We start from the raw sequence: 14,529 nt of genomic DNA, 5'->3' as shown, positions 1-14,529 counted from the left end.
AAGAGTGGAGAGGGTCAGGGCCTGGGGTGGGGTGGGGGCCTGGGGGGGTGGGGAGGGGGGGTTACCTGTGGTTCCATGGGCCTGTGCCCGGCTGGGCCAGATTCAGCGTTCCCATTTGAGAAGGTTTCGGAGCGAGAGGGCACAGGGGGTTGTTTGGATTGCACTGCCTGAGGCGAGCCCTGAATATTTTTCCGAAATCTTTCATCAGCCTGGGGGCACACACACAGGGGACAGCGCAAATCACAGGGCTGCCACTGGAGGGGACAATCATGGAGAGGCAACAAACAAACAAACATTTCTTAAATCTCCCCTGAAGAGACACAGTATCAACGGAAACTACACAAGACCATGGGGTAGTTTCCACGGGAGGTGATTCTGCTCACTAAAGTCACTTTAATTAGGTAAATATCCAGGTTTCTTCAACATTCACACAAAGGATAAAAGATAAAACCTGATCACACATAATACATGTTAGCTTCTCCTTCATTCAAAACCAAGCCATCCCTTCATTTCAGCTACAGGGTAATCCACTACACGAAAACCAAACGCAAGTCTGGAGTTATGGAAAGCTTTCTTAATGTGAAAAGTTCTATTCTCTCCTTTGCAGCAAGTAGAAGCCGAGCCAAAGCGGCTCAAACCTGAGTGGATTACATTACATTACCTGAGTGGATGTGCATTCCCTGCCCGCCCCCCCCCGACTGTTTTAAAGCAGACAGATGATGTGAACTGCCCCTGCTTTAGCATCAACACTTAATTATGAACTATGAGGATGGTTGCTTCCATGGTTGACATATGCAGTGATTATGATGATTATGATTATGAGTTGTTATTTTAGACATTATTCCTGAATTATGATGAAAGACCTGTGTGGAAATTGAAAGCAGTGATGTTTAGACAGCAGTTCTGAAACACATATCCTCTTCAGCAGTGATGGTAGATTTACAGTGATGTAGTGGCTCAAACAAACCAAACACAAGGTGATTTATGACTGTACATTCCAAGCACTATACTGAGAAAACAGACAACAAAAATAAAAATATAAAACTAACACCTATTGGCTTTATGTATTTTGCCAAGATACATAACAAAATAATTAGTCAAATTTTAGATTTTTGTGGAAAAAACTTGATAATCAGGGCTATACTAGAAAAAAACATTATAGTATAGCCTTGTGGAAAAAAATCACTGTTAAAATCAGCAGTCACTGATAGCCAATCTAATTTAAAACCAAACAAAAAACAAAGAGGATGTTTCCTTTTAAGTTGTTCTGTTTTTTTAAAGGTAGCTGAAGCAACAGCAGAAAAAGATGCGCATGATCAAAACAAATTTCAAAGCACACAGCAAGGAGTAGAATGTGCAAGAAAAAGGTAGAAAACGTTAGCTTGGGCTACGTTGCATACTGGCTCTGTAAACTTTAGCTTGGGCTACGTGGCATACTGGCTCTGTAAACATTAGCTTGGGCTACGTGGAATACCAGGTCAGAAAATGTTAGCTTGGGCTACGTGGCATACTGGCTCTGTAAACTTTAGCTTGGGCTACGTGGCATACTGGCTCTGTAAACATTAGCTTGGGCTACGTGGAATACCGGCTCAGAAAATGTTAGCTTGGGCTACGTGGCATACTGGCTCTGTAAACTTTAGCTTGGGCTACGTGGCATACTGGCTCTGTAAACATTAGCTTGGGCTACGTGGAATACCAGCTCAGAAAATGTTAGCTTGGGCTACGTGGCATACTGGCTCTGTAAACTTTAGCTTGGGCTACGTGGCATACTGGCTCTGTAAACATTAGCTTTGGCTACGTGGCATACTGGCTCTGTAAATGTTAGCTTTGGCTATATGGCATACTGGCTCTGTAAACGTTAGCTTTGGCTACATGGCATACTGGCTCTGAAAACATTAGCTTTGGCTACGTGGCATACTGGCTCTGTAAACGTTAGCTTTGGCTACGTGGCATACTGGCTCTGTAAACGTTAGCTTTGGCTACGTGGCATACTGGCTCTGTAAACGTTTGCTTTGGCTAAGTGGCATACTGGCTCTGTAAACGTTTGCTTTGGCTAAGTGGCATACTGGCTCTGTAAACGTTTGCTTTGGCTACGTGGCATACTGGCTCTGTAAACGTTAGCTTTGGCTTTGTGGCATCCTGGCTCTTTAAATGTTAGCTTTGGCTATGTGGCATACTGGCTCTGTAAACGTTAGCTTGGGCTACGTGGCATACTGGCTCTGTAAACGTTAGCTTTGGCTATGTGGCATACTGGCTCTGTAAACGTTAGCTTTGGCTATGTGGCATACTGGCTCTGTAAACGTTAGCTTTGGCTTTGTGGCATACTGGCTCTGTAAACGTTAGCTTTAGCTATGTGGCATCCTGGCTCTGTAAACGTTAGCTTGGGGGTACGTGGCATACTGGCTGAGTGTTAAGAGACCAAGGCAAAGTAGTGAGGACTTGCGCAAGATTAGGGGTGTGGAGGGGCGGGGTTCATCTCTCTGACCCACTGGATTGGCTCAGGCTGGGGTTGAGGGGTAGGGTTCACCTCTCTGACCCCCTAGATTGGCTCAGGCTGGGTTTGAGAGGCGGGGTTCACCTCTCTGACCCACTAGATTGGCTCAGGCTGGGTTTGAGAGGCGGGGTTCACATCTCTGACCCGCTGGATTGGCTCAGGCTGGGGTTGAGAGGCAGGGTTCACCTCTCTGACCCGCTGGATTGGCTCAGGCTGGGGTTGAGGGGCGGGGTTCACCTCTCTGACCCACTGGATTGCTCAGGCTGGGTTTGAGGGGTGGGGTTCACCTCTCTGACCCGCTGGATTGGCTCAGGCTGGGGTTAAGAGGCGGGGTTCACCTCTCTGACCCGGTGGATTGGCTTAGGCTGGGTTTGAGGGGTGGGGTTCACCTCTCTGACCCGCTGGATTGGCTCAGGCTGGGTTTGAGGGGCGGGGTTCACCTCTCTGACCCGCTGGATTGGCTCAGGCTGGGGTTGAGAGGCGGGGTTCACCTCTCTGACCCGCTGGATTGGCTCAGGCTGGGGTTGAGAGGCAGGGTTCACCTCTCTGACCCACTGGATTGGCTCAGGCTGGGTTTGAGAGGCGGGGTTCACCTCTCTGACCCGGTGGATTGGCTCAGACTGAGGTTGAGGGGCGGGGTTCACCTCTCTGACCCGCTGGATTGGCTCAGGCTGGGGTTGAGGGGCGGGGTTCACCTCTCTGACCCGCTGGATTGGCTCAGGCTGGGTTTGAGGGGCGGGGTTCACCTCTCTGACCCGCTGGATTGGCTCAGGCTGGGGTTGAGGGGCGGGGTTCACCTCTCTGACCCACTGGATTGGCTCAGGCTGGGGTTGAGAGGCGGGGTTCACCTCTCTGACCCGCTGGATTGGCTCAGACTGGGGTTGAGGGGCGGGGTTCACCTCTCTGACCCGCTGGATTGGCTCAGGCTGGGGTTGAGGGGCGGGGTTCACCTCTCTGACCCGCTGGATTGGCTCAGGCTGGGTTTGAGGGGCGGGGTTCACCTCTCTGACCCGCTGGATTGGCTCAGGCTGGGTTTGAGGGGCGGGGTTCACCTCTCTGACCCGCTGGATTGGCTCAGGCTGGGGTTGAGGGGCGGGGTTCACCTCTCTGACCCACTGGATTGGCTCAGGCTGGGGTTGAGAGGCGGGGTTCACCTCTCTGACCCGCTGGATTGGCTCAGGCTGGGGTTGAGGGGCGGGGTTCACCTCTCTGACCCGCTGGATTGGCTCAGGCTGGGTTTGAGAGGTGGGGTTCACCTCTCTGACTCGCTGGATTGGCTCAGGCTGGGTTTGAGGGGCGGGGTTCACCTCTCTGGCCCGCTGGATTGGCTCAGGCTGGGGTTGAGGGGAGGGGTTGATGCCCCGGAGGAGGGCATGCTGCCTCTCTGCCTGCTGATGCTCCTCCATCTCCCTCCATCTGTACTCCTGGAGCACAGCGAGGGGGTGGGTCTTAAATATTTTCACCTAGGAGAGGCAGGCTTAAGACTCTCATCTGGGAGGGGGCAGGGTGGAGGGGGTTAATAATTAACCTGGGAGAGAGCAGACCCAATTTGGGAGGTGATGGAGTTTAGTCAAAGGGGCAGGGAGGTTACTACCTGTACGTTTGGATTGTTTGCAGCATTTAGACTCAGTCTGGGACAGGGCTGAGATCAGATTCTCCAATTTAGAGGGGGTGTGGATCAGACTCTTTAAGAAAGGGAGTGGGGAGGATGATTACACGAGCGCCATGTCCACCTGCACCATGATGGTTGCATTATTGTATTCTTAAACCAGAATGGCTCCAGATTCTGCTCTGTGATGGTGGACCTACACATGTTAGTAAAAAAAGAAAAACTGAAAAATTTTCTTTCTTTAATCATCATTTTTTAAATTGAAAAAAGATAACTGCCTCTGTGTGAGATAAGCAGGCCTACAAAGACAGTCAGCCTTTCCCACGTAGTATGTCGCCCTCCACTGGCTGGATCGGGAAATGCCACACATTTAACTACCTTAAAACTGGGAAGAATAGTTTCTTTACAGTTTTAGGAATCACATATATCAAATACATTTCATTTGAAACTACTGAGATGAATGTTTCAGCTATTTAATGAGTGTCAGATCCAAACATTAACGGAAAACCCATGAGACAAAAACACCGGTGAATGACCGCAGGGATGGTGGTGATGACCTAACCCTAACAATTAATTCCCTGTCTTGTGCTAAAAGATAAGACGTTTTGAATGATGTAAACACAGCTGAAATTAAAGGATAATGCAGTGTTGTAAACTTTTTAGCAGTGTATAAGTATGTAGTGCAGTGTATAGGTATGTAGAGCAGTGTATAAGTACGCAGAGCAGTGTATAAGTATGTAGTGCACTGTATAAGTATGCAGTGCAGTGTATAAGTATGTAGAGCGGTGTATAAGTATGTAGTGTGGTGTATAGGTATGTCGTGCAGTGTATAAGTATGTAGTGCAGTGTACGAGTATGCAGTGTATAAGAATTTAGAGCAGTGTATAAGTATGCAGTGCAGTGTATAAGTATGTAGAGCAGTGTATACGTATGCACTGCAGTGAATAAGTATGTAGAGTGGTGTATAATTATGTAGAGGATTTTACCAGTAGCATGGCCTGTTCATGGAGCAGTTGCTGCTGCAGGATCTCCAGATGCCTCTGTTCCTCCTCCAGCTGCCGACGAATATACTCCTGTCAATCAATCACAGGAACACCACAGATGAGCCAGTGCTCCACCTCTCCATCATGCCAGATGACCCTGTGCTCCACCTCTCCATCATGCCAGATTACCCTGTGCTCCACCTCTCCATCATGCCGGATTACCCTGTGCTCCACCTCTCCATCATCCCAGATGAGCCTGTGCTTCACCTCTCCATCATGCCAGATGACCCTGTGCTCCACCTCTCCATCATCCCAGATGAGCCTGTGCTTCACCTCTCCATCATGCCAGATGAGCCTGTGCTCCACCTCTCCATCATGCCAGATGCGCCTGTGCTCCACCTCTCCATCATCCCAGATGAGCCTGTGCTCCACCTCTCCATCATCCCAGATGAGCCTGTGCTTCACCTCTCCATCATGCCAGATGAGCCTGTGCTTCACCTCTCCATCATGCCAGATGAGCCTGTGCTTCACCTCTCCATCCTGTCAGATGAGCCTGTGCTTCACCTCTCCATCATGCCAGATGAGCCTGTGCTCCACCTCTCCATCATCCCAGATGAGCCTGTGCTTCACCTCTCCATCCTGTCAGAAGACCCTGTGCTCTACCTCTCCATCATGCATCTCTCCATCTCTGCGTGAGGCGGCGCTGGTGATGGTCACAGCACTGCATCAGTATCAGGCACTGGGGAAGTATTCATTTTTGCTCTAATCAGGTTTTTTTATTCTATGCAAGCGCTACATGGTTCCCACAGCTTCTGAACAGTTACAGCATGTTTACAATGTCTACCTCATATGGTACATGTATAGCACCCAAACCCTTCTTCATCGCTGCTGGTCCCTGAACTTGATGGCTCTTTTACATCCATTTGAATTGAGGTGTTCAGTGCAGTATAGGAAATTTAAAACCATACAATCAGTAAAACATTACATTAAAGGCATTTAGCAGACACTCTTATCCAGAGTAACTTACACCACTTTTACAAAGCATTTACATCCATTTATACAGCTGGGTATACAGTATACAGAAGCAATGCAGGTTAGCAATGTTAGCAATTCAAGTACCTTGCTCAAGGGTACAACAGCAGTGCCCGACCCGGGAATCAAACTTGAGAGCTTTAGGTTACAAGACCAGTTTCTTACCCACTATACTACAGTGCCGCCCGCAAAGACTACTGCTCCTACTACTTCTGCTACTACTACTGCCACTGCTCCAGCTACTACTGCTCCTGCTACTACTACTGCTACTGCTAATACTACTGCTCCTACTACTGCTACTGCTCCTGCTATTACTACTACTGCTACTGCTACTGCTACTACTCCTGCTACTACTATTACTGCTACTGCTCCTGCTACTACTACTGTTAATACTACTGCTCCTACTACTGCTACTGCTCCTGCTACTACTGCTACTGCTACTACTCCTGCTGCTACTACTACTGCTACTGCTCCTGCTAATACTACTGCTCCTACTACTGCTACTGCTCCTGCTACTACTGCTACTACTCCTGCTACTACTACTACTGCTACTGCTCCTGCTACTGCTGCTACTACTACTGCCACTGCTCCTGCTACTACTGCTACGACTACTGCTCCTGATACTGCTGCTACTACTACTGCTCCTGCTACTACTACTGCTACTGCTACTACTACTACTGCTACTGCTCCTGCTACTACTACTACTGCTCCTACTACTTTTGCTACTACTACTATCCAATAGCCTACTGCTGCATATGAGCAAAGGTAAGACAAAGCAAAGAAGACCCTGCCCCCCTGACAGACAGGGGGAAGCACAGTGCTACCTGGGGGGTAGGTTAGGGTTAGGGTACCTGCCCTCTCCTTGCTACCTGCTTGCAGGGACTGCCCCTGCCTGCTCATTGGGTGCTACCCCTCAGGATAGTACCTGCCTGCTCATTGGGTGCTACCCCTCAGGACCCGCCCCTGCCTGCTCATTGGGCGCTACCCCTCAGGACCCGCCCCTGCCTGCTCATTGGGTGCTACCCCTCAGGATAGTACCAGCCTGCTCATTGGGTGCTACCCCCTCAGGACCCGCCCCTGCCTGCTCATTGGGCGCTACCCCTCAGGACCTGCCACCCACCTGCTCATTGGGCGCTACCCCTCAGGACCTGCCCCTGCCTGCTCATTGGGTGCTACCCCTCAGGATAGTACCTGCCTGCTCATTGGGTGCTACACCTCAGGACCCGCCCCTGCCTGCTCATTGGGCACTACCCCTCAGGACCCGCCCCTGCCTGCTCATTGGGCGCTACCCCTCAGGACCCGCCCCTGCCTGCTCATTGGGTGCTACTCCTCAGGACCCACCCCTGCCTGCTCATTGGGCGCTACCCCTCAGAACCGACCCCCTTGTTTGGTACCTGCCTGCTCATTGGGTGCTATCCCTCAGGCCCCGCCCCTGCCTGCTCATTGGGTGCTATCCCTCAGGCCCCGCCCCTGCCTGCTCATTGGGTGCTACCTCTCAGGACAGTACCTGCTCGCGGTCAGATCTCCTCTTCTCCTCCTCAGCCCTCCTGCGCTCCTCCTCCTCCTTGCGCCTGCGCTCCATCTCCTCCATGCGCCTCTTCTCCTCCTGCTCCCTCCTCCGCTGCTCCCTCTCCTGCTGCCGCCTCACCTCACGCTCACGCCGCTGTTGCTGTGGTCCACCAGCAGGGGGCGACAGAGAGCATGGGTCAGATAGAGTTCAGCCCTTGAAATCAGGAGCTGTGTCAATTGAAAGAGCACTCAAAGAATACATTATGTACATAATATCACACCAAGGGTTCTCAGACTTTCCAGCGCTAAGGTTAACCTCATGAGAGAAAAAGAATAACCAAAGACCATCTATATCAGTGGTGTCAAACTCATGCCATGGAGGGCCGTGTGTATGCAGGTTTTCATTCCAGCCTCAGATCTTGATTATATAATTAGTTAAATTATTTGCTGAATTAGGGATGCAGGTTTGTGCACAATGGTGACCCGACGTCTATGGTGACCCGCATTGTCTAAATAAAAATTTTCTTATATTCTGTGCTTCAATGCAGTTAAACGCATATGGCTGAATGAGTAATTGGACTCAATTAAGGCAGCATTAATTGGTTGGAATGAAAACCTGCATACACACGGCCCTCCATGGCACGAGTTTGACACCACTGATCTATATAAACATGATACTGGAGCAGGTGTACTGAACTTTGCAATGAAACACTGATCTCTGTGATGAGAAACTCTTCCTTCTGTCAACTTCATTTTTGTCCTTTATTTCCAACTCATGCCTGAACACTTGGTAAGAGTGGGAGAACCAGCAATAGCACACTGTCTCTATTAGTCAGGCCTGGGCCTGCCAATAAATGAAGACTTTCAGCAGCCGAGGGCTTGTGGGAGGATTTAATACAGCAAAAGAAACAGAGGAGAGCACACACACACAGAAACACAGCACACACACACGCACACACCAAAACACGGACACGCACAGACACACCGAAACACAGACACACACACACTGACACACAGACACACACACACCGAAACACAGCACACACGCACACCGAAACACAGACAAGCACACACAACGAAACACAGACACGCACACAGAATGAAACACAGACACAAACACACACACACGCACTGTATAACCCAGCACACAGGGTGTTGCTTGTATAACCCAGCACAGATCACTGCCTGTAGAACCCAGCACAGAGCAGTGCCTGTAGAACCCAGCACAGAGCACTGTCTGTAGAACCCAGCACAGATCACTGCCTGTAGAACCCAGCACAGGGCACTGCCTGTAGAACCCAGCATAGGGCACTTCCTGTAGAACCCACACAGATCACTGCCTGTATAACCCAGCACAGATCACTGCCTGTATAACCCAGCACAGAGCACTGCCTGTAGAATCCAGCACAGAGCACTGCCTGTAGAATCCAGCACAGAGCACTGCCTGTAGAATTCAGCACAGAGCACTGCCTGTAGAACCCAGCACACATTACTGCAGAAAACTGAACCCAAAACTCCATGTTCAGTAACGCAGAAATGCTGGGGGTGGGGGGGGGGGGGGGGGGGGGGGTGGGCACTGACCTCCTCCAGCCGCCGCCGCTGCTCCTTCTGCTGCTCAATGCGCTTCTGCCTCTCAGCCAGCAGCTGGCGCTTGTACTCCTCCTGCTCGCGGAGCTGCTGCTCCTGCAGGAGCTGCTGTCGGCGCAGCGCCTCCGACCGCTCCTTGTTCTCCTGCTGCAGGCGGATGAAGTCTCTGCGCAGGGTGGACTCCCCCGGGACGTTCACTATGGAGCTGCAGGGAGGGCGGGGCAGGGGCGGAGTGGGGCAAGGGGTGGGGCATGGGTGGGGGTGGGGCAGGGGATGGGCAGGGGGCAGAGCATGGGCAGGGGTGGGGCAGGGGATGGGGCATGGGCAGGGGTGGGGCAGGGGGTGGGCATGGGCAGGGGCGGAACATGGGCAGGGGTGGGGCAGGGGGCGGGGCATGGGCCAGGGTGGGGCAGGGGGCGGGGCATGGGCCAGGGTGGGGCAGGGGGCAGGGCATGGGCCGGGGTGGGGCAGGGGGCGGGGCATGGGCAGTAAAACAGTTTCATTTTTTAATTAGTTGCACATAAATCTCAACAAACTCTTATTTTTGGCATTCAACTGGCATTTGACCAGTTTGCACTTATGAAACCCAATGATTGGCATTGGGGTACTGGTGTTGGCATTGGGGTACCTGGGCTCCCCCTCCTGCTCAGGGGCCTCCTCCTCCTCTTCCTCACTCCCACTGTACTCATATTCTGTCTCATCTGCAGGAGAGCAAGAGCACCATGGGTAACATCCAGTCAACTTTTCCACAACATTCCTGCAACATTTATCCCAGGTGCGGCCAACACACGAACCCACCTCCCTCAAACATGAGCAGTTCTAGCAGATCATATTACACCCCTGTAGTCAAGTGACTAAGCCCCCCCCCCAATCACTTCTGCTGGAACAGGTCATGTGACTCACCTTTCTCCCCTCTCTTCTTGCGGGTGCGATCAATGTGGTCCTTGAGCTGGATGCGAACCTGTCTCTCGTTGGGCTGGTCCCGGATGAAGGGGTGCTTCAGCAGCTGTTCTGTGGGGGGGCGCTGGGTGTAATTTTTCACCAAGCAGCCCTCAATGAAGCTGAAGAACTTCTTGGACCTAAGTAGGAGGAGGAAGAGGCAAGGTCAGGTGAGTAAATGTATCTTTATGTTCATTTTTAGGCATAAAGCCTCTGTCAGAACTTGCAGTAGAACTCAACACTGTGCCACCAGGGTCATTCCAGGACTAACAGAGAGACAGGTATGCCCCCCTCTTTCCCCCTCTTTCCCTGCATTGTAGCCATTTTTGTGCTCACACACAACAGCCAATAAAGTGATGCATTCAAAAAAATGTAGAGCAAACTATGAGGGAGAATTTAATGATGTCAGATTCTGAGTCTCTGACAACTGGGGAAATAACGAGCATGTTTTGAAAGTGTTTCTGATACTCAGGATATAAAGGGCTGAGGAACTGTGCAGCCAGAGAATGTAGGGCTGCAAAAGCTAAACACGTGGATCATTTCAAATGTCAGAGAAAAGTGCACCATGATGAGGAAGCAAACAAAATAAGTGTTTCAGAGATTGTGTGTTTCAGCGTTTACTTGACTGTCAATCAGTGATTACGGCCTCATGAAAGCATTCAACAAATATACTGATTCCATTATAGTTAATTCCAAACAGAACCCAAGCTGAATGAGTTGACAAGAAATGTTTTTTATTTGCCTTCACTTTAATATGTCTTACATCAACAAAGAAAGGACCTGCTCTGCATGTATACTACTACAATACCTTTATAATAAGGACTAAGAACAACATATTCTAAAAAACTCTATGGGGGGAAAATCCTTTAAATATTTAACAGGCAGTGTGATACATGTAGAATATGCAACAGCAGTATCCAGCCATTCAGAACAAGCAAGATACTGGTGGAGTGTCACTGACAACTTTCACACGCAAAAGAATCCGTAAGGTATGTTGCCTTCCTGGTGCTCAGGTAGGAGATAATCTGGCGCATTCAGACAAGCTGGTTCACATAGGAATACAATAGAAGAATAGCCATACAATCTAGCCTGTAGGTAATCAGAGCACTAGGTACAATTTAGTCAGAAAAATCGTGTGCATTTTTCGACTAACTGGCCTGTTCTTGTCATTATGTTATGTTATGTTTAACTAACCTAGCAGTCTCAATCAGTCATAGCTGTGCAACTATAAGTTTCAACCAATTGCAACCAGACAAGTGGACCAACCACAGCAAAACCACAGTAACACTGTTAGGATCAAACCTCTCCAGCATATACTAACCAAGTACTCCACCAAGCTACTCGTTCAAACCATGGTAATCTCATGTCTAGGTTACTGCAACAGCGTTCTTGCAAGCCTATCAACCTGGGCCATACAGTCACTACAAGTCATCCAAAACTTGGCTGCCTAACTTGCCTACAACCTTCTGAAGTTCTCACACTCCTTTGCTGAGGCCACTCCACTGGCTACCACACGCTATCATGATCAGGTTCAAATTCCTGACTTTGGCCTACGCTGCAGCCAACAGGACAGCCTCCACCTACCTACAGGACATGATTCAGCCCTACACACCAGCTCCACCACTCCGCTCTGCTACACTCCAGCTCCACCACTCCGCTCTGCTCCACTCCAGCTCCACCACTCTGCTCTGCTACACCACTCCGCTCTGTTCCACCACTCTGCTCTGCTACACTCCAGCTCCACCACTCCGCTCTGCTACACCACTCCGCTCTGCTACACACCAGCTCCACCACTCCGCTCTGCTACACGCCAGCTCCACCACTCCGCTCTGCTACACTCCAGCTCCACCACTCCGCTCTGCTCCACACCAGCTCCACCACTCCGCTCTGCTACACCACTCCACTCTGCTACATGCCAGCTCCACCACTCCGCTCTGCTACACGCCAGCTCCACCACTCCGCTCTGCTACACTCCAGCTCCACCACTCCGCTCTGCTCCACACCAGCTCCACCACTCCACTCTGCTACACACCAGCTCCACCACTCCGCTCTGCTACACCACTCCGCTCTGCTATACTCCAGCTCCACCACTCCGCTCTGCTTCACACCAGCTCCACCACTCCGCTCTGCTACACCACTCCGCTCTGCTACACTCCAGCTCCACCACTCCACTCTGCTACACACCAGCTCCACCACTCCGCTCTGCTACACAACTCCGCTCTGCTACACTCCAGCTCCACCACTCCGCTCTGCTACACGCCAGCTCCACCACTCCGCTCTGCTATACTCCAGCTCCACCACTCCGCTCTGCTACACGCCAGCTCCACCACTCCGCTCTGCTATACTCCAGCTCCACCACTCCGCTCTGCTACACGCCAGCTCCACCACTGCACTCTGCTCCACCACTCCGCTCTGCTACACACCAGCTCCACCACTCCGCTCTGCTACATGCCAGCTCCACCACTCCGCTCTGCTACACCACTCCGCTCTGCTACACTCCAGCTCCACCACTCCACTCTGCTATGCTCCAGCTCCACCACTCCACTCTGCTACACACCAGGTCAATCACTCCGCTCTGCTACACGTCAGCTCCACCACTCCGCTCTGCTACACACCAGCTCCACCACTCCGCTCTACTACACGCCAGCTCCACCACTGCACTCTGCTCCACCACTCCGCTCTGCTACACTCCAGCTCCACCACTCCACTCTGCTACACACCAGGTCCATCACTCCGCTCTGCTACACGCCAGCTCCACCACTCCGCTCTGCTACACGCCAGCTCCACCACTCCGCTCTGCTATACTCCAGCTCCACCACTCCGCTCTGCTACACACCAGCTCCACCACTCCGCTCTGCTACACTCCTGCTCCACCACTCTGCTCTGCTACATGCCAGCTCCACCACTCTGCTCTGCTACACTCCTGCTCCACCACTCTGCTCTGCTACATGCCAGCTCCACCACTCTGCTCTGCTACACTCCTGCTCCACCACTCTGCTCTGCTACATGCCAGCTCCACCACTCTGCTCTGCTACATGCCAGCTCCACCACTCTGCTCTGCTACACTCCTGCTCCACCACTCTGCTCTGCTACACTCCAGCTCCACCACTCCGCTCTGGCATCCAAGGCAATGCAATGTCACGTAATGTAATGTAGTGCAGTGTAGTGTAATGTAATGTAATGTAATGTAATGTAGTGTAGTCGAATGTAATGTAATGTAGTGTAGTGTAGTCTAATGTAATGTAGTGTAGTGTAGTCTAATGTAATGTAATGTAGTGTAGTCTAATGTAATGTAATAGTGTAGTCTAATGTAGTGTAGTGTAGTCTAATGTAATGTAATTTAGTGTAGTCTAATGTAATGTAGTGTAGTCTAATGTAGTGCAGTGTAGTCTAATGTAATGTAATGTAGTGTAGTCTAATGCAATGTAATATAGTGTAGTCTAATGTAGTGTAGTGTAGTCTAATGTAATGTAATGCAATGTAGTGTAGTCTAATTAATGTAATGCAATGCAACGTAATGCTGTAGCTGAACCACAGCACACGCTCACCACTTCTTAGACTTGAGTCTTGGTGGAGGGTTTCTGGGAATGAGGAAAAGGGCTCTCATTGGGTGCATGTCACAGAGAGCTGGAAGACAAGAGCAAACACACACAGATCAGCAGGCAGAAGACCAGAGCAAATGCTTACAGATCAAGAGGTGAAAGACCAAATCAAACGCACACTGATCATCAACTGGGGAAAGACTTGAGGAAATGAACACAGAGGAGTTGAGAGGAGGGACTGACAGGAGACATAAAAGGTATGCAGAGGGAGGACAGCAGAAAGAGAGAGGGATGAAAGAAGATGGAAAAGCACTGAAAGAGTCAGACCAACAGACAAACTAAAGGGCTTTACTTACGTGGAGCTCCCTCCGCCATTTCAATGGCTGTAATTCCACACGACCACAAGTCACTCTGCAAGAGAGCAGTGGTGGTGAGACTGCGTCACACACAGGCTGAGAGCTGCTGACACCGCGTAGCGGCAGATGCATGTGCATGCAGCACCTTGGGGACAACATAGCTCAGGAGGTAAGAGCAGTTGTCTGGCAGTCGGAGGGTTGCCGGTTCGATCCCCCGCCCTGGGCCATGTCGAAGTGTCCCTGAGCAAGATACCTAACCCCTAATTGCTCCCAACGAGCTGATTGGTACCTTGCATGGCAGCCTTTCACCGTTGGTGTGTGAGTGTGTGTGTGAATGGGTGAATGAGAGACATCAATTGTAAAGCGGCGACATAGCTCAGGAGGTAAGACCGATTGTCTGGCAGTCGGAGGGTTGCCGGTTCAAACCCCGCCCTGGGCATGTCGAAGTGTCCTTGAGCAAGACACCTAACCCCTAACC

The 14,529-nt window shown here is 50.9% G+C and overlaps 1 protein-coding gene across 7 annotated transcripts in view; it reads right to left on the bottom strand.

Moving 5' to 3' along the window:
* Window positions 1-14,529, bottom strand: part of LOC118223116 (mitogen-activated protein kinase kinase kinase kinase 4-like) — a 62,867-nt gene that overhangs the window by 25,670 nt on the left and 22,668 nt on the right. For all 7 annotated transcript variants that reach the window (XM_035409279.1, XM_035409275.1, XM_035409273.1 and 4 more), the window contains exons 8-15: window positions 14,052-14,106; window positions 13,702-13,780; window positions 10,118-10,293; window positions 9,843-9,915; window positions 9,209-9,419; window positions 7,626-7,787; window positions 5,090-5,176; window positions 66-209 (exon numbers count right to left, since the gene is read on the bottom strand). In XM_035409279.1, the coding sequence (XP_035265170.1) occupies window positions 66-209; window positions 5,090-5,176; window positions 7,626-7,787; window positions 9,209-9,419; window positions 9,843-9,915; window positions 10,118-10,293; window positions 13,702-13,780; window positions 14,052-14,106 (987 nt within the window). The remainder of the gene's footprint in view (window positions 1-65; window positions 210-5,089; window positions 5,177-7,625; window positions 7,788-9,208; window positions 9,420-9,842; window positions 9,916-10,117; window positions 10,294-13,701; window positions 13,781-14,051; window positions 14,107-14,529) is intronic.

Source organism: Anguilla anguilla, chromosome 3 (genome assembly GCF_013347855.1).
Source record: "Anguilla anguilla isolate fAngAng1 chromosome 3, fAngAng1.pri, whole genome shotgun sequence".
In the NCBI taxonomy this organism is placed as follows: domain Eukaryota; kingdom Metazoa; phylum Chordata; class Actinopteri; order Anguilliformes; family Anguillidae; genus Anguilla; species Anguilla anguilla.
The sequence above is the reverse complement of the archived record's forward strand: the minus strand, read 5'-3'. Positions and strand labels throughout refer to the sequence as shown.